The following is a 21658-nucleotide window of genomic DNA, read 5'->3' as shown; positions in this document are numbered from 1 at the left end:
AAACAATATCGGAAGCAGCTTTCAGATTAGCATCCGAGCAGTTGGTTAGCTAGAACAGGTACACACATTGTGCATTAGTAATTAATTCCACTTGTTGTTGCTGCTTTTCTCTTTGTGATCCAGTACATCAATGGCGGTAACTTGGAGCAGCTGTTGGGCAGCGACGTCTACCTGTCGTGGAGTGTGCGGCTCAGCCTGGCTCTGGACATCGCCCGGGGACTCAAGTACCTGCACAGCAAGGGCATCTTCCACAGGGACCTCACCTCCAAGGTGACGACACACAAACACACACGCCTCACTGCCCACAAACAGCACACTCACATCAGTGAACATCAGTCTGATCCTCCTCAGGGGCCGATGCATATACAGCACGCACAGATGCACGTTAAACTACTGTCACCTGCGATATGGATGCTCTGATACATGACAACTAGGTGTAAAAGTGCAAACACTTGATGAGCTGTTGGTTTTCATGCAGATTGTGGAGCTTTTCTGGTGCCATCAGAGGTCCAGTGTGAACATGGACTCAACAAAGCAACAAAAAAATCTGTAGGAAACTTGCTGTGGATTGACAGACAGGTGATCAAATTAAAGGAAAAACCTTTGAAAATCGGTTCAGAGTTGTTGTTTATCCTGCGATGAACATTTCTATCCTGATGGGAGTGGACTGTCCCCGTCATTAAGGCACTGAATGGTTGTTCACTGAGTGTGAATCTCATTCTATGGTCTTCAGACATCAACCCAACTGAACACACATGGTAGTGTTTGACAGCGCTCTCCACTTCCATCATCAAAACACCAAATGAAGGAATATCTACTGAAAGAATGCTGCTTATCCCTCTAGTAGAGTTCCAGAGACTTCAAGAGAGCATGTGGCGGACCAACATCAAACTAAGATGCTTAGTTGGTTTTTCCTTTAATTTGTCACCTGTCTGTGGGTCACATCAGTACAGTGCAAGTCTGAATACAGCAGCTCCCAGAAAGATTGAAGGACAGCTGGTTTTTGACTGTCTTGCTCCTCCTAGCAAGTATCTAGGGCAGATGTAAATGCTACAGTCAGAAGGATTAGTAAAAGTAAACAGGTGAATTTTAATTTTATATTCACCTGCTTTCTGTGCATCGAGTATAAATTAGCAAGGGATTAGTGATTGTTGTTGTATCTTGATTAAGCACATTTTTTTTCCCACTTTACTTGCAGTGTAAGTGTATGCATAATCATAAGCTTTTTTTATCACTTTAAATTATGTAGTGTTGGAAGACAACCTAATTTCTAACTCACACCAGGATAATTGCCAAACTTTTCACTGAACTCTTCAAGGCCCCAGAGGATCCTTTAAGTCAGCAGCCCTGTTAGTAATCCAGCCTTATATAGATCGATATTTTGGCCCATATTTTACTGTCTCTAGGATAAACTGATAATAATCTGAGTCACTCAACGCGTAGGACGGGTGACTCATATCGAAGAGCTCACACTGAGATCAATATGAACGCAGTAATACAATAAAATCCACACAGAGGTCAGTCTGAGCCAAGAAAAGCCTCCAACATCAGTGTGTCCTCATTCCAAATCACAGAAGTACAAACATGTGTCCAATATCACTTTCCTTTCACTACATGGTGCAATTTTATCTGAATTCTGAGCGTGAAATTGTTCCACCATAGACGCTCTTAAAATCCCACAGCGGAACAAATAGCATCCAGTGGCTAATGGGCAATCAAAAAGGAGCTAACTGCTTCAGCATGGTCACCATCTCGCAAATAAAAGGCTCTGCGCTGTAAAATCTGACATCACTGTGGAAGCACACGCAGAGGAGCACATGCAGCCGTAAAGAAAGCAATGCACACACAAACGCTCTCACAGCAGCAGTAGTAAAATGATGTGTGTGACCTCTGACCCCTGTACAGAACTGCCTGGTGCGCTGGGAGGGCAGCGTGTGCTCGGCCGTGGTGGGAGACTTTGGTCTGGCAGAGAAAATCCCAGATTACAGGTCAGTGGAGTTCATTTATCATGTATCAGCACTCTGAGATTAGAGGAGTCAATAAATCACATTCCTTCACTTTTCTCTGTCCTGTTTATTCTTCATGCTGTATCTCTGTGTCTTCAGAAATGTTTCCCACAACTTCCTCTTTCTCTCTCGGCGACGTTCACATGAGACACAGTCACACACAGAACGAGACTATTAATCACGCCGCAGTGCAGTCAGGTTTTTCCGAAGTATGCAGACACGCGCTGCCTGCTTTCCAAATGTTGTGGTGAACCCCCTTTGCTCTCCGTAGGACAATTATTAATGCTGTCAAAGCGTCACTTCGACGGTAGGGAAGGACGACAGACGGCAGCCTGGCGGTGGTGTCAATATTTAATCTGGGCTTTCACTGCTCACCGCAGACTCACCTCTGTGTGGCCGCCGTGGCATTATGTCTCTCCCTCTGTGTTTGCAGCTGTGTTTCGTGACATTTATGTGGCGTGTTTTATTCTCTGCCGGCCTGCACTGTACGCCTATAAAGGACCAGCAGGCCTCAGATGTGTTTCTTTTTATTATTATTTTATTTTCTGCAGCTGCTTCTCCGCTGACATCATGTCTCCTGAAATGGTGGATGATCCAGTTCTTTCACTGAGCAAAAAATAGAAATACCACAATGGGGGGAAAATGCTCCATTGCAACAAGGGGGGGAAAGTCCTGCATTCAAAATTTTACTAAAGTAGAACCAAAGTGTTATTATTAACCCCTGCGTCTCCAGTTTTGAGAACTTCGTTGATTTTACAGAAGAAACATTTTGTAAACAGAATGTGACAGTTTATTAGTTGCTGATGATCAGAAATCATGGCACCATGGAATATGTCCATTTACTATAGATGTACCCACAAACAAAATGACCTTGCGCTGAGCACAGGTGTGTGTTTTACATGTGTACATTATGTATGGATACAGAATCACGTGACATGTAGCAGGTGATGGGAATTGGTGGAACTCAGAAACTCCCCACAGTTTAGTCAATTGTTCCTTGTATCATTTCCTACAGATCGGTCCTGATAAGTCTGCAGCGGTCGATTTGTAGTAGGATTGTAATCATGTGATCTTTAACAGTGTTCACTTGTCATAATTACAGTGACGCCATGTCACTATTTTTCAATGATACAGAAGTGTTTAACAAATCCGTGGATCCAGACTATAAGCCGCATCACTGCCAAAATCTAATCACTTGGTCCTTGTGCCATTTCTGACCTTCCCTGAAACTTTCATCCAAATTCATTGGTCTGTTTTTGAGTAATGTTCCTAACAGACAGATGAACAGACGCCTATCGTCACATAATCCCAACGCATTCCTTGGTGGAGAAATGATGATAGAGAACCTCCACTTTGCCAGTTAAAATTTTTGGTTCCTTTTTTTTTTTTTTTTTTTTTTTGCATATGAAACCCCAGAAGTCTGCATCTGTTTTTCAAGGATGGAATGCTCAACATTTCATCACAGATATCTTACAGCATATTAGAAAGCACCTTATGAACATGTTAACATGGTTAAAAAAAAAAAGAACAATAACTTGAAGTTATTCTCTGGTGGAGAGAAATTAAAGATGTGCCCACGAGCATCTTTACAGCGCACCAATCAAGGTGCAATATCTTTTCATTTGTACACGAACAGAAAATAAAACAGCATTTTGTAGTTTAATAAGGTGTTATTTACTCATGTTTCTCATGCCTGTTTGCCATTATCTTCTATGTAGAGTCCTCATGCTAATCTAACCTGAACACCATTTTGAAGCTGTATATTTTACACACAGGCATTATATCAGTACTAATTTTCTCATCTAACTCTTGGAAAAACACCCATAGGCATATCTGACGAAATGCAAACCCACTTGTTCTCCATCAAAGCATGTGTCAAATCTGTCCTCTTTATGGAAATTATTCTTCCATAAGCGTCTCAAAAGACAAAGTGCAACATGAGTTGAGTTGCAGTTAAAGATGTGGAGGCTGACCTCAAAGCAGCAACGTGTCAGAGGCTCCTGCCCACACATCAGCTCCCATTAGTCCCAGTCCTCCCTTTCTGTCTGCAGTCATTTAGGAAAACGTGACTCTTGCTGAGAAGAGACAGCTGCCATTGTAACCTGGCCTCCCCTTTTCTGTGTGTCCAGCCACCTTTTGTGTTTACACAATTGTGCGTCACCGTCGGAGGGGGGCGGCAGCTTGGAACTTGGGTGGTTTTCGTGCTTCTTAACTAAACCTGTCAACAAGTGTGAGATGAGCTCCAAAATATGTCACCATCTAGTGAAATCCAAGGTTGCCGCACGAATGCGAGACTTCCAGCTGAACGTTGTTTGCTCTCGCATACCTGCGCCTATCAAACATGACGCCTGTGTTTGCTCCACGCTCGGCTTCAATAGCAGCCGGTGGATTGTGTTTCCGTCATCTTCAGGGCCGTGTTTGCTTTCTGTTCTGCTCAAACACCGTGGCATCCTGCAGCGGAGCGCTAACGGAGAATAGATGATGTTGACAAGCGTTCCCCGGTGTGTGTGTGTGTGTTTTGTGTTGGAGTGCTACCACAGTGCTTGTGGCATGAAGGAAGGAGAGGAGATGACGGGGGTTTAGGAAAAGCACTCCAAATAAGGTCAAACTATTCCAGTCCTCCTCCTTTTGCTCTCTCTGCTTTACTGGATCTCTGCTGTCCTCCTTATACCAAGTCACTCCGGGCTTTTATGTCATAATTTTCTTGTGTCACTACTCGGTTGTTTCCTTTCATTTCTGAGTTTTCAGTTTTTTTTTCTGTCTGTGCATTCTGTGTTCGGTCATTTTTCTGTCGGTCTGCTAATGGTGTTTACGTTGGGAGCGCTGTCCGTCTCGTCATTCCTCCCTCTGCCGTCGCTGGCCTGCCTGTATTTTTTGCCGTATCATAGCCCACAGTAGCAGATGGAAATAGCACAGAGAGAGGAAGTATCTGCCAGCAGGGTGTGTGTGTGTGCGTTTCTGTGTTTGTGTGCTTTTGCAGGCATGTGTGCAAGCACGTCGTCCTTGCACATTCTTGTGTTCCTTCCTTTTTTATTCAGCTTAAATTGCACAACGATATCTCCACACAACCGAAAAACACTGCGGTTTCTTAGACACAGAGGAAGTGCACAGGAACACAGCAACAGGGCCAAGTTTCACCTCATAATACCTCCTGATTGGGCTCTGCGTTAATGAAATGGAGCGTGATGCTTCGGTCTTCTTGTCCCAGCTTTTACCTAATTGTGATCTTCATCGGTCTCGAAAACGTCGCAGGCTGCTGAAGGGAAACTAATATCAAATGCCGTTATCGTCCACTGCATGACTGTTGCGACTTTACATTGGGGATTTTTTTTTTGCCCTGAGGCACCAACGTCTGTTTCATGTAGCTGTTTAACCAAATACTTTACAATACAGCTGCAACTAACAACCATTTTAACAATTAATATCAAAGTTCTAAATATGGTGGCAGCATCTTAAACGTTTGAACTTGAACTAGAGAAGTTATTTTTGCTTAAAAATTACTTTAACAAAATAATTTCAACACCTAATTGTTTCAGTTTTGCATTTTTCACATTCCTATGCTGAAGAAACTTCTCTATTGGTAGATTTAGATGCACAGTTTGGCGTCAAATGCGTATTTAGAACAAGAATGTGTACATGAGTCCTAATTAGACTATCGAGTGATTTCACACCTGGCGGAAAACATGAATTTAAAGCATCACAAATCATTAATTCAAATTTTATTTCTTTTTTTTTTTAAGCTTTTTAATGTGGGGAAAAAAATGGCAATTTGCGTCCTCTGAAACTTAAGAATCTCCTCAGATTGCTTATTTTGACCAACGGAATAGATATTTTAATTGACATGCAGCAAACTGTCACCCTTGGCAAGCTAGAAACCGATGATATTTGCATTTTCCTCTTATTAATTGATTATTAAAGCTTTCTGACACTCGATTGATTTCTTAACATATGTATTGTTTTGCCTTTATTGCATTCTCAGAGGTGTGATGTGTTTTTCAAGCAAATTCTAAGTTACAACCACTTTTAAAATTAAAGGGCACCACAAGTTAATTGATATTGACCTTTAATTCGCTTTGATGAGGAGAAAACCTCAAAACCAGGATGATTGTTATTCTAACCTGTGATGTTTGTAATGAGACCAGAGAAATGAACCAGATTCAAATTGGAGATTTTAAACTTTGTGATTGGTGAATATGTCTGAGAGATGAGTTCTGGACATGACTCCTGTTTCTCTTTCTGCAGTGAGGAGGAAGACCAGGAGCCGCTGGCCATCGTCGGCTCCCCCTACTGGATGGCTCCGGAGGTGCTGCGAGGAGAGGTGTATAATGAGAAGGTAGTGACGGATCGCCTTCTTCATTCACTCCCCTTCAGCTGCAGATTGTTGCAAGAGTTCAAGGTCCACAGTGGGTGTGATGAAAGCCGGTAAAATAAGCCAGGAGAGCAGGCGGTGACGTAAAGCATTAAAAATTTAATAAATCTGTCACGAACAGAACTTTGGTTATGTAATGGATGTTCTTCTTGGCCTGGCTGAACAGTATTTTCTGCAAAACTTGGTGGAAAACCTGATTGACTGTTAGGGTTGCATTTAAGTACAGCTTCTATTTTCTTCCTTGAGTTTTTCAGTCTGTCTGGGCTTACAAGAAGCTAAATCAGTATGAAGTAGATGCAGAATATATATTGCATTAAATCTAATTTTAATCCAAATATTATAAATATCCGGTATTTGGACCTTCATGTCTACAGTGATATAAACTGGTAATAAAGCTTCTGCAGTGGTAGCCTAGAATGGAGAGGAAAACTGATTTAATTAATTGCAAAATCTAAATAATTCCAATGCTTCACTTTTTGTGTCAAGGGATTTTAAGACGGCAATTTCACAACATTTAATCATTAATTAAAAATGGATTCAACTCCACCATTAGAGTAGTAAAACAGTCTAATCCATGTAAAATTATAAACCATATATAGCTTACATGTCGCTCTCCTTTCTATCTGATCTTATCTGGAACCTGACTGATACTACTTTCCTGATAATATCTGCGAGTATTTGCTTCTCACAGATGAATCTGTCATGAACGACATGTTATCTAATATGTGCTGATGTAACAAAGTTCTTTTACAGAGCACAGTACAGAAAACAATGCTTGGAGGAGCTTAGAAATGATGTCGTCACAGTTTGTCGAGCAGAGCAGCTCTGATTTCATACAGTTTGCAGTCTTCGCCTTACTGTCTGCAGCACATGTAGCAGAGTATGAATCCCAGCTGAGTAGATGGTGGTGCAGAGCTGAGTTTCATCTTAATTTATTCCACAAACTGACTAGTTTATGGAGCAAATACCTGGAAAGTTAATCAACAATGACTCACATTTCCAGCAACCATCACTCCTGTGTTCTAATGCTACATTGTGTTAGCTAATGGTTTTGAAATGCTCATTGATGATTAGAAAACCCTTGTACAATTATGCTAGCACATGAATAAAAGTGTGAAATTGTCTAGGTAACCCCAAGCTTTTAAACAGTAGTGCACATATGCAGTATTGGCCAATATCTCAAAAGAATTTCTCACACGTCTGTTCTAATATTCCAGCACCAGTTGGGCTCTAATGTGTACCTTTTGTTTAATATTTGAGCTTTTTCAGTAAACTTTTACAATCTATTTTCACTATCCGAACACTTTGGAGCAACATTTAATTGTGATCTATAGATCATGCCTTGCCTTGTCTCATTGATGGACTCGTCTCTGCAGGCGGATGTGTTTGCATACGGGATCATCTTGTGTGAGATTATTGCGAGGATACAAGCTGATCCTGACATCCTGCCACGTACTGAGGTACGACTGACAACGTTTTCATCACAGTCAAACATTTACCCTGTTCCCTTATCATCACGTATTCATCATCACTCATATTTCATTAAGCCTCCATTATGTAATGGTTTGACCTGTGTGGGGTGAATAAACCTTATAATTAATCCATTAGTGATGGTAATATCTTTTTCAGGACAGCTGCTGTCTTACTTTACTGCTTCAAGCCTGTCAGTATCTCAAACGTTCCTCCTGTACACAACTCTTGTGCAAGCAGCTTTGTCAAAATGACTTTTACTTTAAAGTGACAGTTGCACCATGCCAGAGATAATTTTAAAAAATATGTTAAATGGTTGTTAGAACATTTTGAAATCTGCCGGTTGTCATCTCAAGCAAACAGGAAGCTGAGTGTCTTATCTTGTTTAAGTTGAATGCTTCCCGAAATGACAGCTGAAATAGCGTCCAAAATAGTGTGAGCTGTGTGTCTCTTTGCTCACTTCAGACAATAAGTCGCCCAGTCACTCATAAAATATGTAGTTTTATAGAGATATTTTTGAGACATTCACTCTTGAAATGCAGCATAACTAAGTGCATTTATAGCAGTTAGCATAGATCATGAATATGTTCATTCTTGTCCCACAATGCAATGCACGGACGGATCAGAAGAGCTGCAAAAAATAAAAAATGAAACGGCAGATGGTGGTGGAAAAACTCTGCAGAACATGACAAAACACACAGCAAGTCTTAAATCTAACACGTAGCTATGCTTTTCCTTGTAGTTTAACCTACATATGTATGCACCCATTTTACTTTTTATTAACAGCTTACATATTAACATTTCTGTCTTATTTAATTGGTATGCAGCCTTTATTTAGGACACAGCAGCAGTGCGTATTTAAAGCATTAGCATCTTTTATAGGAGCGTTTCTCCCCCTTGTGGTTGTAAAACTGTACAGCAGCTGAATCTATCATCTGGTAGTAATGGCTCACAGTTTTTTTTAACCTTTTAGATAAAAGCCTAAACAGTCATGAATGATGTGACTTGTGATTTGTTTCCATCCAGGACTTTGGTCTGGATGTGGAGGCCTTCCAGCAGATGGTGGGAGATTGTCCTGCTGACTTCCTGGAACTGGCCATCGCTTGCTGTAACGTAAGAAACCACACACACACACACACACACACACACACACACACACACACACACACACACACACACACACACACACACACACACACACACACACACACACACAGTCTCTGATTCAGATATTTTTTTCTTCCTTTCATAAGCCCATTATTGCTGATTCAATCATAGAAAATTTGAGGAAAACTTTCAGCTGTGCAGTTTCTGGGCATTTTTCGCTGCAATGTAAACTCCTGCAGCTCTTTGAAAATATCACGATTAGAATTAGAGCTCAGTAATGTCTATTCTACAATGCGGCTCAAATATAAAGCTTAAGTGAAACTAAGATCTCTTTTTAGACTTCAGTAAATATGTTGGTCTCTAGTTAGAATAAATGCACGCCTTGTTTTTACTTGAGAACCACAATGGTGATCTTATTAGCTTGGACATGTAACACTAAAATCTAATCTAAAAATCTCTGTAATCTTACCATAAACAGGACAGCAGCATGAGGGTAATTGCACAGAGGAGGGCCATTAAATGCAGGTTTCACTCTCTCCTTTTATGTGCAGCGAGTTAAATGTAACGGATGAGTGAATCGCTGGCGTTCTGACAACTTTACATAATGTTTTTAGGTGTGTTGTTGATGATTGATGTAACCTTTAAAAGATGTATCCGTCTTAAACCAGTCACTCACATAGGTGCGCAACGTTTCAAGTCTGTCCTAAAACAATACGCAAGTCAGAACAGGTTTTGCACTTTTGTCATTTTTCCTCCTGTTCGTACACGATTCACTCCGAACGTGCTTCTAATGGTAGAGATCGTCCTTGTTCTATAAAAATGTATTCCTGAGGCTAAAATTAGGCTTCAGCAGGCTGAGCTTTTCAAATTAAGTGGATTTCTTACAGCCGGTTTAATATATAATTCACTCTTTGTTCTCCTGACGTGTTTCTACAGTGAGTTTCAGTGGGATAACAGCATAAAGCCGTTCTGTTTAGTTTTTTTGTTGCTACAAAACCTTTCGTTCGTGTAACTCGGACTGTTGAAGCTTCATCAATTCTGTCTACACTTTAAATGTTTGCACACAAATACTGTTTGAATAGAAAGGATCATGTCTCTAAACTGCTAGCATGAATAAGAAGAAGAATAGAATTAGTACAGAGATGTTGCCTTGGATCAGACACCAAAGATTCCTGCATCACTGGACATTTGATTCTTTCATATTTTAAACAGCAGTTCTAGACAGTTTCTATAATTTTTGTTCAAATGCCAAAAAAAAGAAAAAACACTAGAAAAGCTCCTGATAGCTCTTTAGTTTCTGTATGTGGAGCGCTGCACTCGTCTTATCCTTTTTAATAATAGATCAGTTTTTTCCAGTGACTGTCTCCTCTTTCTGATTTGCTTTTGTTCCGTTTGTTTTAATCTCCCCTGTCTGTTTCTCTTTGCTGCCAGATGAACGCAAAGCTCCGTCCGTCTTTCTCCCAAATCGTAGCAGAGCTGGAGAGGAAACAAGCTGAGAGGAAACAGAAGGACGAACAAACATTTAAAGGTGGAACATTTCACAGGCACCACATGAGACCAAACTGATATTAGCTTCTGTAAATGAACTCATTCTGGTTTCATTTTTCTTTAAAGCTGTTTCTCCGACTATCGGCCCCCTGCGAAGGCGATCCTTCTGCCTCCTGACAGATCCTCGCCTGTCCCGCAGCAAATCCGACATGCTCCATCCTCCAGACTCTTCACCTTCTGTTACCTTGGCACCACCTGCACGGGTCAACCCCTTCTCCCAGAGGGAGGACCTCAAAGGTGGAAAAATAAAGCTGTTTGACACTCCGAGCAAGTCGGTCATCTCCCTGACCTTCACGCTGCCTCCTCCGCCGGACTGCGATGACGCCTCGGCATCCGATGCTGATGCCGCCGACATGCCCAGGAGACACCGGCGCTGCCACTCGCTGCCCTGCACGCCTCCTCCACACCTCACAACAGCACCCAACACCGTGCTTACTGAGGAGGACTCCCAGTCTGAGGTAGACGCTGTACACGTGAACGGAGCGAGCGAGGAGGAGAGTCTTTTAGGGGAGAAGGAGACTCATCAGGGAGAGGATTCAGGTCTTCCTCTGTCTCTGGAGCCGCTGTTGCTGGACCAAGAGAAGGAGCAGGAGGAGGAGCCTATGGACTGTACCAGCTCCCCCGATACACAAGACAGCATGTCCTCACCTTATAAGCTCTCCCCTCCTCCCTCTCACTCCTCCACTCCTCTCCAACCCTCCAACTCTCCCCCTTCCAACGGCTGGGGTTCAGCCATCTCTAACGGGCCTCCCTGCCTGCCGCCCCTCTCTAATTTGGACAACAATAACGTGGTGGTGAGTCGGCCCCTGGGCTGGAGTGCTGCCACCAGCGCTCCCACCACCACCAACAACGGCTACCACTCCACCCCCAGCGACCCCGCCGGCTCCTCCCCGTTCGGCTCCGGCAGCGGACACTCTCTGGACCAGGAGGAGGTGATCTCCTGCCCTGGCTGCTGCCTGGCCGGCTTTCGCTTCCCCTCGATGTGTCTGAGAGCTCCACCGCGCAGAAACCCCTACAAGAACTTGAACGGGGACCACGCAGCGTCCCGCGGGCTGCTCTGTTCGGGAACCAAGGGCCTGCCACCCTCACCCACCCCCACGACCACCACCACCAGCCTGGAGCCGGGACTCACTTTGCCAGGAGCACAGACATAAACCCCAACGGCTCCTGAACACCAAAAACACGCAGAGCAGACGCAGTCCTGGTCGTCTTCCCTGGAAATGATGCGGGTCCTCTTAAGATTTGCACAGATTTTAACACAGCAATACCCTCTGATTTTTCCAGTCACGTTTTTTGGTGCACAGGAGGCTCTGAGTGTTGGTTTACTAAAATACTTTGAGAACTGTGGGACTAGAACAGTGCTGATGAACTGACTGGTGTCGCCCTCTGCTGGACTGAGGGCGTCACTGTGCCTGTATAGATCCAACTGATGATCGGCAGCGTCCAGAACTGATCAGCATGTAGACACTCCAGTTTGGGGCCCGGTCGGTTAGGCCCTGTATATTTGCGGTTGTAAAGATTCTTATGACTGAATGATGAGGATGATGCTGAAATGAGGAATGTTAAGCTTAGTATTAAAACTGTTGCAATGATTTTTGATGTTTGGTGCTGAATGAACAGGCAGTTTTGCTTTAATGTCTTTAATTATCAAGAGGTGTATGGTGCACTGCTGAGGTGTGTGTGTGTTTAATGTGCGAGTGTGTGTCAGAGAGAGTGTGCTGTACACTGTTCTTAAGACTATTTCTGTTGCTGTATGATCTCTGTTGACCTTCTGGTTGCCTGGTTAAGCACTTCAACTGTATTACTGTTAATAAGGAAACTGTTTATCATTGCATTTGGGAATGAACGGTCAAAGACCTGCTTAAGAGATGTACAGATTCTTATTATTTAAAGAGGCATTGAATAAAAAGATAGAACGAACCAATGTTCTTCTCAGATGCATTGACTTCTTTTTAGCCACGTCTGCTGGTTGAAGGAGAATTTGCTCCATGATGGGGTTAAATATTTAATTTGTTCCATTGATGACCAAAAAGTAATCCCATGTAATGCCATTTTTGAGCATTTGGTGCCTCTTTTTGAGTTTTCCTTCATCTCCACTCAGATTTTCTTGTCATATTTTCCACCCTATGAGCCCTCTTGTATGGGCAGTCAAAATCCATTCTTTTGTCTTCATATCTTCTTAAATGTGATTTCCCAATACAGAGAGAGTTTAATGAAAAGCGGAGCAAAACATCAATTTAATATATCCGGTGAACAACAGATGTGAGTACACTGCTGTGCAATATTACTTGAATGTCAACAATAATTTATCTCTAAAGAATTTGTTCCCAATGTTTGTTTTTTATGTTCTTTAGGTAAATTTATTTTGAAAGTTTTGTGCCATGGAGCTAGCAGATATTCTCATCTATAGAGGCTCATATTATGCACATATCTGTTACAGAAATGTTTTGATTTTGACTAACTGTTGCACTTTTCAGAGCTAATTTGTAGAAGTTGTGCTCCATTTGTAGCGTCACTTTAACTGAATAGCTGCTACGGCTCTGACTAGAGATACTGTGGCTTGTTTTTCATTTCCTCTGGTAATTCTTTTACATGTGGATCCACGATGCAAATATGCAGATAGACGTCGCTCATAGGTGCTAAACTGACAAAGTTCTGGTGTTCACAGCTCATTTTATAACTGTGTACCAGTAATTGGAGCCTGTATTTCAACATAGTCTTTTTAAAATATTTATTTTTGATTGTGATCATTTGACTTTTAAGTGATATTGCACAGGTATGCAGTGTTTTTTTTCCAGTCACAACACCTTTATCTTGTGTTTCTAGCAGTCTCGGTTCCTAAATTTTGTTCTTGCCCTCTTTAAATGGATTAAAGCCTTTCGTCTCTCTGACAAAATCACCACCCTTCAATTAAATCCTTCTCTCTCCACCTCCTGCTGCCTCCCGTCTCTCGTCCTTCCCCGCTGCTTAGTCCGTCTCCTCCTCAGAGGCTCTTCGCAGGTACGTTTCTCCTATCGTTAGAGGAAGTCTCCTCCGGTGCGCTGCATGCTGTGTAAGCCCATCATCGTGTTGCTTCTGGATCCACAGGTCACCAGGTTGCCATGGGGACATCAGGCGTAACCCCGGTGACTGCGCCAGTGGGGTTTTGTGCAATTGTCGCCCTGCTCATCACAAGTGAGTATTGAAGTTATTCTTGCTGGTAAAATTCAGTTTAAGTGTATTTGGTTAATAAGTAAGTTTTTATTTTTTGCTGTTTTGTTTGTCTGTTAGATTATGCAAAAAAAGAAGAAAAAAATACAAATAATCCTTTAATTTGTTGACTTTGCTGTAGCCATTTTACATGACGCACCAGGTTCTCTCCTCCCCTGCGTGCGCCCGTTGCTTAAAAGTGTTAACAAAGTTGTGACAATTGGACTTAACGGGTCAATGAGCATCTGTGTGACTGTGCTATTTCGGTGTACGTGTTCCGTGCAACCTTCGCAGGGTCGACTGGGTTAGTCTGTTACACTGCGGTGGAATCGCTGGACTTAGGTTGCCTCCTGCGGTGGGATTGTCCCCATGCCAGTCCTAATACCACCTACACCGTGCAGACAAAGACTCAGGGGTAAGTCTTTACTGTCTGAGATATTCCTGCAGCGTCACATACTTTGCTTTTTGCTCCCACTACTCCAATAAAAGCTGCTGCAGACACAGCATACTGTATTTACCATTTTACTGCACCCTCTTTGTCCCCTTAGTTTGATGTATTTTGGCCTCAAAACCCTTTTATAGTTATTATTTATGCAGCAGTTCATGATATTTATCTTAATTTTACGATTTTTCTTTATAGGATCAATACTTTCTGTATTCTATTGTTATATTAAACATTATATAAAGCCTTAGTGGATTTATGCAGTTTTAGATCAGCAAAATAAGCCTATTTTATATAGAAATGTGAATAATGGTACAGATGAAGAAATGATTAGTTTTCTTCACTGATAAAAATGGGATGGACAAAAATTGAACTGTGTTGGGAAGGTGGAACTGATGGGACAGATTTTCTCTTTTGATATTAGGAAACAATGCTCAAACTATAATGTCTCTGTTTTCTGACCTTATTACAGCCTTTATATTTCTGTTCTGCTCTTCTGCTTAGGATCACTGTTGTATAAGGGTTAAAACTGTATTGCAACTTTTCATCTCTAAGACGAATGAATAAAAAAATGTCTCCTGAGGTTTGCCAAAGTTACAGCAATTTCCTGACAGATTTAGCACAGATTTTTCTTTTCTTTGGTCTCTATACGTAGCTTTGTGCACTGCTAATATATTTCTCCAGAATCTTAAAAGGGACTTAAAATCAATCTAATTACATCAAAGGATCCCAGATTAAGGCAGACAAAAAACCATCTGTCTACACAACCAAAATCTATGTGTTTAGGGGAAGAAATGGGTGAAATCTGTAATTTTGCTTGGAAACAAAGGACAACAATTTCCGTTTAACCCCAGCCACATTAAATAATAAATCAGTTTTATTTTACACTTAACAAAAACATAAACGCAACACTTTTGTTTTTGCTCCCATTTTTATGAGATGAACTCAAACATCTAAAACTTTTTCCACATACACAATATCACCATTTCTCTCAAATATTGTTCAAAAATCTGTCTAAATCTGTGATAGTGAGCACTTCTTTGCTGAGAGAATCCATCCCACCTCACAGGTGTGCCATATCAAGATGCTGATTAGACACCATGATTAGTGCACAGGTGTGCCTTAGACTGCCCACAATAAAAGGCCACTCTGAAAGGTGCAGTTTTGTTTTATTGGTGGGGGGGTCCACTCCCCTTCAATGGCTGTGCGAATTTGCTGGATATTGGTGGAAACTGGCACACGCTGTCATATACGCCGATCCACAGCATCCCAAACATGCTCAATGGGTGACATGTCCGGTGAGTATGCTGGCCATGCAAGAACTGGGACGTTTTCAGCTTCCAAGAATTGTGTACAGATCCTTGCAACATGGGGCCGTGCATTATCCTGCTGCAACATGAGGTGATGTTCTTGGATGTATGGCACAACAATGGGCCTCAGGATCTCGTCACGGTATCTCTGTGCATTCAAAATGCCGTCAATAAAATGCACCTGTGTTCTTCATCCATAACAGACGCCTGCCCATACCATAACCCCACCGCCACCATGGGCCACTCCATCCACAACACTGACATCAGAAAACCACTCACCCACATGACACCACACACGCTGTCTGCCATCTGCCCTGAACAGTGTAAACTGGGATTCATCCGTGAAGAGAACACCTCTCCAACGTGCCAGACGCCATCGAATGTGAGCATTTGCCCACTCAAGTCGGCTATGACGACGAACTGGAGTCAGGTGGAGACCCCGATGAGGACAACGAGCATGCACATGAGCTTCCCTGAGACGCTTTCTGACAGTTTGTACAGAAATTCTTTGGTTATGCAAACTCATTGTTTCAGCAGCTGTCCGAGTGGCTGGTCTCAGACGATGTTGGAGGTGAACATGCTGGATGTGGAGGTCCTGGGTTGATGTGATTACATGTGGTCTGTGGTTGTGAGGCTGGTTGGATGTACTGCCAAATTCTCTGAAACGCCTTTGGAGACGGCTTATGGTAGAGAAATGAACATTCAATACACGAGCAACAGCTCTGGTTGACATTCCTGCTGTCAGCATGCCAGTTGCACGCTCCCTCAAATCTTGCCACATCTGTGGCATTGTGCTGTGTGATAAAACTGCACCTTTCAGCCTTTTATTGTGGCAGTCTAAGGCACACCTGTGCACTAATCATGGTGTCTAATCAGCATCTTGATATGGCACACCTGTGAGGTGGGATGGATTATCTCAGCAAAGGAGAAGTGCTCACTGTCACAGATTTAGACAGATTTGTGAACAATACTTGAGAGAAATGGTGATATTGTGTATGTGGAGAAAATTTTGGATGTTTGAGTTCATCTCATAAAAAATGGGAACAAAAACAAAAGTGTTGCATTTATATTTTTGTTGAGTGTACTTTGTAACCCATAGCTGTCAGATGACTGTCCTCTGGTGTTTTTGTGCTGCAGGGACCCCTGGCAGGACGTACCGTGGTGTGTTTGGATCTCATCCCACAACTGCGACGTCTCTCACGCCTTTTCAAACTTCGAGCTGTACAACATGATTCGTCTCGGCGTCCACCTCAACCCCAGCTCCACCATCTGGATCAAGCCCCGCAAGTTCGACTACAGTGACTTCAGTTAGTGTTAATACAGCTTACTGAATGTTGTGATGCAAGGGCAGAGCTCTGTGTTCAGGAGGAGGACTGATCAGGACTAATGTGGCACAGGGGTTAAAAATGCTGCTTGTGAAAATGGGTAATTAATGTTTAGTTTGAAGGGTAACTTCTTTCTCTGTACCCTCCAGCCTTCAGCCCTCCGTCAATCTCCGTCTCTTTGAAAGACGACCAGCTGCTGGTGAAGGTGCAGTTCCCCTGTGCTTCCAACAGGAGGTGCTCTATGGAGAGGTGCTGTCCCATCTCTCAGCTGATCGACCCCTGGACCACAGTGACACTGTACAACCAGCTCAATCGCTCTGATCACCAGGTCTCACATGCATGCTGTGACTGTTTTTCAAGGTTTTCTGTTTTCAAATGCAAGCCAGAATGGATGTAAAGCAGTTATGGAGACTGACTGCAAACAATCAAACTCATTATTTATCAGAAACAGAGGTTTTGGAGCAGGTTACTGGCATTCAAGTTGGTCTTTTGAAATGTGCAGTTTCCGTCTGTGGAAGAAGTGCTAAGAATTTAAAAACAAGGAATACCATAATTGAAGTTCTATATTAGAATTTGTTTTAAAACTGAAGCACACTACAATAATACATAAAACTGAGTAATGGCAGCAAAAACTAGTCAAAGTGCACAGAATACAGAATCATCGCTTTCAGGGTGTGCATATACTGTTAGATTATTTCTATGATTTGCTGAAAATGTAAGCAGTAATATAATAATAATGCATCAGATTTTGCAAGATGATTGTTTTGTTAGGTTATAACTACGAGTCATTTAGTGCTGTGAAAAGATGTTTTAATGTTTCCCTGTGAAATGTAATAAAGTAGAAGTAACTGTATGGTATAACAGAAACGATTACTCAGTTGTTTGTATTTGTTTGTGTCTTGCAGAGCCGTACGGTTTGGACCCAGGAGGTGATGTCCTATGTGGAGTTCTCTGGTTTGTCTCCAGGTCAGAACTACTGCGCTGTGGCCAACTTCTCCTTCCCGACCTTCTCCATGGCTGCTTCTTCCAAATCTGCCCCTCAGTGCATCGAAACCGCCTCTGAATCAGGTGAGGAGCAAACGATTTCACTTGTAAAGCTTGAGGTAGCTAAATTATACCGTGACTTTTAGGAACTACTTGAAGTTTGCTTACATCTGACAACTCAAGGAATCACTGCGAACACTTATAAGTGTAAGTGGAAAAACTATACAAAGGAGAGCTACTGGTAACTATTTTTGCTGGCTGCAGAAACATGGAACACCAAGTTACACCTTAAGCTTAACAACAAAGCTGTCACATATTCACATAGAAGACAAGCTGCTGGCATTAAATCTGCAGCCAAGCTCTCTGACCTAGAGCTTGGCTGCAGATTTAAACCTCAGGTGTGGTGACTGCTGCTGTATGATTGGTGGAGGTAACTGGGCGGTGCTCCAATCACAGGAAGGTAGAGGGAGAGAAGAACCGGTCTGGAGCTGTAGGCTAATCAGTCGAGATGACCGTCAGGTGGGTCTGGAGCCAGAAGACATCCAGCCACATCCTCTCTGATTCACCTCGTTTACCAGCTGTGAAGTCATGTTGCTTGTTTATTTTTCTGCAGTAGTGATTTCTTCAACCTGTGTGTTTTCTATCTGCAGGGCTGCTGTCTGTGATCTTTCTGGGGGTCTGTCTCGCTTCTCTGCTCATTTTTCCACTTCTCACCACACTTCTGCCAAAAGCGAGACGAGACGCAGCAACAGCTGAAAATCAACCCAAGACTCCGGTATGATTTTCTTCTACTGCACTCCCGTCTTTCTACTAAAATAAAACACTTAAACACATCTCAACAGAGGGCTGCACAGTGGATTGGCGGTTAGCACTTTGGCCTTGCAGCTAAAAGATCCCCAGTTTGCATCCTGGCCTTCCTGGGATCTTTCTGCATGGAGTTTGCATGTTCTCCCTGTGCATGGTGGGTTTTCTCCAGATATTCCCACAGTCCAAAAAGATGCTGAGGTTAATTGATCATTCTAAATTGTCAGTAGGTGTGAATGTGAGTGTGACTGTTTCTCTTTGTGCAGCCCTGTGATAGACTGGTGATAGACTCCAGCCACCTGTGACCCTAATGAGGATTAAGCGGTGTATAGGTGATGGATGGATTTACATCTCACCAGATGTTCCCAGATGAAGCATTCTCTTTCTTTCTTTCTTTAAGGCATCTGTTCCTGATCCAGTCTCTTCAGTTCCTTTGTCTCTGGTCCCAGTCGACCCCTGTGACATCCACCTGGAGCTCACCAACGACCACGTCTCCACTGAGGACCTGAACTCAGCGATAGGAAACACAAACGCGAGTGCATCGTACTGGAAAATCAGAGGGAAAGAACTAGACTGAGGCCTGTATCTCCTCAGAGGAGACATGTAGGACAAATGGAGACTAAAAGACTGACAGTGTTTGCTATGTGGAGGTATGTGTCTGTACACCTGGGATTTATTGTGTTCTGAGGGAAGAAGAAGAAGAAGAAATGCCTGCAAGTTCCAGTTTGAACTGATATCGCAGAGTGGGGAATCAATATTGTTTTGTAAAAAAGCAGAGATCCAGTTTTAGATCTAGATCTGACATAATTAAAGAATCAACGTCGCCATTTATTATTTGAAGATGTAGTTAAAACAATCTCATCTTGCAGGAACTTCTTGCAAAAACCATAAATGTCTCGACGAGGAGAAAATAAGAAAAACTCGAGTATCTTTAAAATTAAACCTTAAAGCCATCCTCAAATTATTCAGAGAAAAACAAAACTGTAGATGTTACAATTTCCTGTAGAAACTACATGAGAATCTTGTGACTCAAGAGCAGCTACTAAATGGATCCTCAGAAATCAAGGATTGAACCTTTTAATGTATAAACAAATCTTCAAATCCTCTTACATCTTTCACTGACCTTTAAATAGCTTTTTGTTGTCAAAAATTGAACAAATTCAGTCTGCTGAGGAAGATAACATATTTTAGTTTCAACCTACAGTTTCCAAGGATAAAACTGAGCTTTAAAGCTTTATAGTATTTAATCATTCTCTTGGAAATTTACCATTTAAAAAAAACTGTAGACAAGCAGAAGAATAATCTACAGAATTGCATATCGCAGCCATAAATGAGATATTTACTTGCATAAATGTGCAGTTTTGTTTTTTTAACCCAAGTGGTCATGGTTTGTTGGGTCCTCGATATAGATTCAGTTTGGTTCAAAAATGGAGCTAAATGAATTCTACGTGAATTCTGTGAGTTGGTCAGAAGGCAGCTGTCACCTTCTTTGAGCTGTAAGGTTCACAGAAGGTTCAAAGGTTCACTTTGTGTGCAGGAGTTTTATTTAGCCACATATTGGCTCCTTTCCGCCTCTTCAGGTGCTGTTCTTGTACTTGGCCGTGATCTTTCACCTTGTGGCTGAGAGCATCTGGGACAGAGCCAAAAACTGATCAGTTATTGAGAGCTCATCATTTTTCTCTCACATAATGATTCTAACTGAAGTGACAGAAGTGTGGCTCCGGTCTGAAACCTCTGAACATTCGTCAGCCTGACATGAGTCAGAGGACTGAAGGTTTCAGAGCTCAGGCTGGTGAGTGAGAACCACCAGTGAAGCAGAGATAGTTTATCTGGCTGCTCCAAGTGGAGCTGTTTTTCTGTTTGTTCACATATGAATCTGGTCTCGGTTCTTCCTCTCTCTGAGGTCCAGTACCACTGAACACTGAGTCCAAACCATGAGCTTTATAAACAAGAACTGAGAAAACTGCTGACCCCCCCCCCCCCCCCCCCCCCCCCACATGCAGCCAGCAGCTCCCTCATGCTGCTCTTCTTCCCCAGAAGTGACACCAAAGGGCTGTTGGTTGCTGTTTCTGACTCACAGTTGCCCCGTCAGAGCTGTGCTGCCTCTGACCCGTCACTGACAGCTCATCCTGAACACAGGAACATCTTGAAATCTCGCTTTTCTGCCTTCTGTTTTGCTGGTGTTGCATTCTTTCCGCAACATTGGGGAGCCTTGCGGCTTTGGCCGTCCAATGTTGTTTGTTTCCCCATCGTGCTTTTCCAGAGTCCACAGAGACCTGGGGGGTGATAGAAGCTGCAGCCAGTCCTACGGCTGTTATTAATAAGCACAGAGCTCACATTGTGTTGACATGATTAATGTGTGGAGCAGAAAGCTGGCCGGTGTGAGGAGCACCTGACTACACAACAGTTGAGCTGCTGTTCCCTCCAGGAGCAGGAACACTTTTTTCTTTTTCTATTTGCAGTAACTTTCTTGAATCTCTCCACTGACCTGGATCTGACTTTGCTTACTAGTGGATTATGAACGTATTTTGGCATCTGCAGTCTGCTACAGCCCACTGACTCCTGAGGTCACCTTGTTTCTTGTAGTGAATTCCACCAGGAGATCAGGATTTTTGCTCTTAAAACCGACCTTTTCCATAATTATTATGGAATATGCTAACATTTAATCTGATAAAAACTGTAAATGTGGACCAAAGGTTATCAAACTGTGGTTCTCCTGTTAGTTTAAACTAGATTAACTAATTTAACTAAAGCTAAATCATGCTGCCAGTGGTAGCTGTTTAAATTGAGTTCTGAATGCAACTTAAATGCATGTTTGTTTTTCACAGTTACGAGACTACTTTTAATATTAATTATGAGGCTTTAATTATACAGAGTAATACAAAGTTAGTGAATAAATGTGTTTTTAACAGCTTGGTCTTGTCATTCTGTTTCTTTTAGTTTTTTGACGGTTTAATATTTTTTAAGTCAGTCTTGAAGCAGCAGTCACATGTCCACATGGATAGTGGAGCTACTGTCAGTGGGCATGTTCTCTGAAGAGATTCCTAAACTAAACCAACTTGACTCCTGTAATGTGGGGCAAAAACTCATTCCTTGTTTTTTTT

General features: G+C 42.4%; 2 protein-coding genes across 2 annotated transcripts in view; both read left to right on the top strand.

Annotated features, from left to right (window-relative positions):
• The window catches only part of tesk1b (testis associated actin remodelling kinase 1b), a 31195-nt gene extending 18771 nt beyond the window's left edge, over positions 1 to 12424 (top strand). Inside the window, exons 5-11 of the mRNA XM_022200753.2 lie at positions 124 to 270; positions 1906 to 1988; positions 6249 to 6339; positions 7752 to 7835; positions 8872 to 8958; positions 10384 to 10480; positions 10567 to 12424. Of these exons, the coding sequence (XP_022056445.2) occupies positions 124 to 270; positions 1906 to 1988; positions 6249 to 6339; positions 7752 to 7835; positions 8872 to 8958; positions 10384 to 10480; positions 10567 to 11654 (1677 nt within the window). The 3' untranslated portion in view covers positions 11655 to 12424. The remainder of the gene's footprint in view (positions 1 to 123; positions 271 to 1905; positions 1989 to 6248; positions 6340 to 7751; positions 7836 to 8871; positions 8959 to 10383; positions 10481 to 10566) is intronic.
• Positions 12425 to 13992: 1568 nt separating this feature from the next.
• LOC110955669 (uncharacterized) lies at positions 13993 to 20545 on the top strand. Its single transcript, XM_022200752.2, has 6 exons — positions 13993 to 14104; positions 16579 to 16748; positions 16916 to 17094; positions 17672 to 17834; positions 18401 to 18525; positions 18955 to 20545. Exons 2-6 carry the CDS (start codon positions 16670 to 16672, stop codon positions 19129 to 19131), a joined length of 723 nt encoding a protein of 240 aa, XP_022056444.2. The 5' UTR covers positions 13993 to 14104; positions 16579 to 16669; the 3' UTR covers positions 19132 to 20545.
• Positions 20546 to 21658: the final 1113 nt, after the last annotated feature.

The sequence above is a fragment of the Acanthochromis polyacanthus genome, chromosome 23 (genome assembly GCF_021347895.1).
Source record: "Acanthochromis polyacanthus isolate Apoly-LR-REF ecotype Palm Island chromosome 23, KAUST_Apoly_ChrSc, whole genome shotgun sequence".
Lineage (NCBI taxonomy): Eukaryota > Metazoa > Chordata > Actinopteri > Pomacentridae > Acanthochromis > Acanthochromis polyacanthus.
This window is presented reverse-complemented; position numbering and strand designations above follow the sequence as displayed.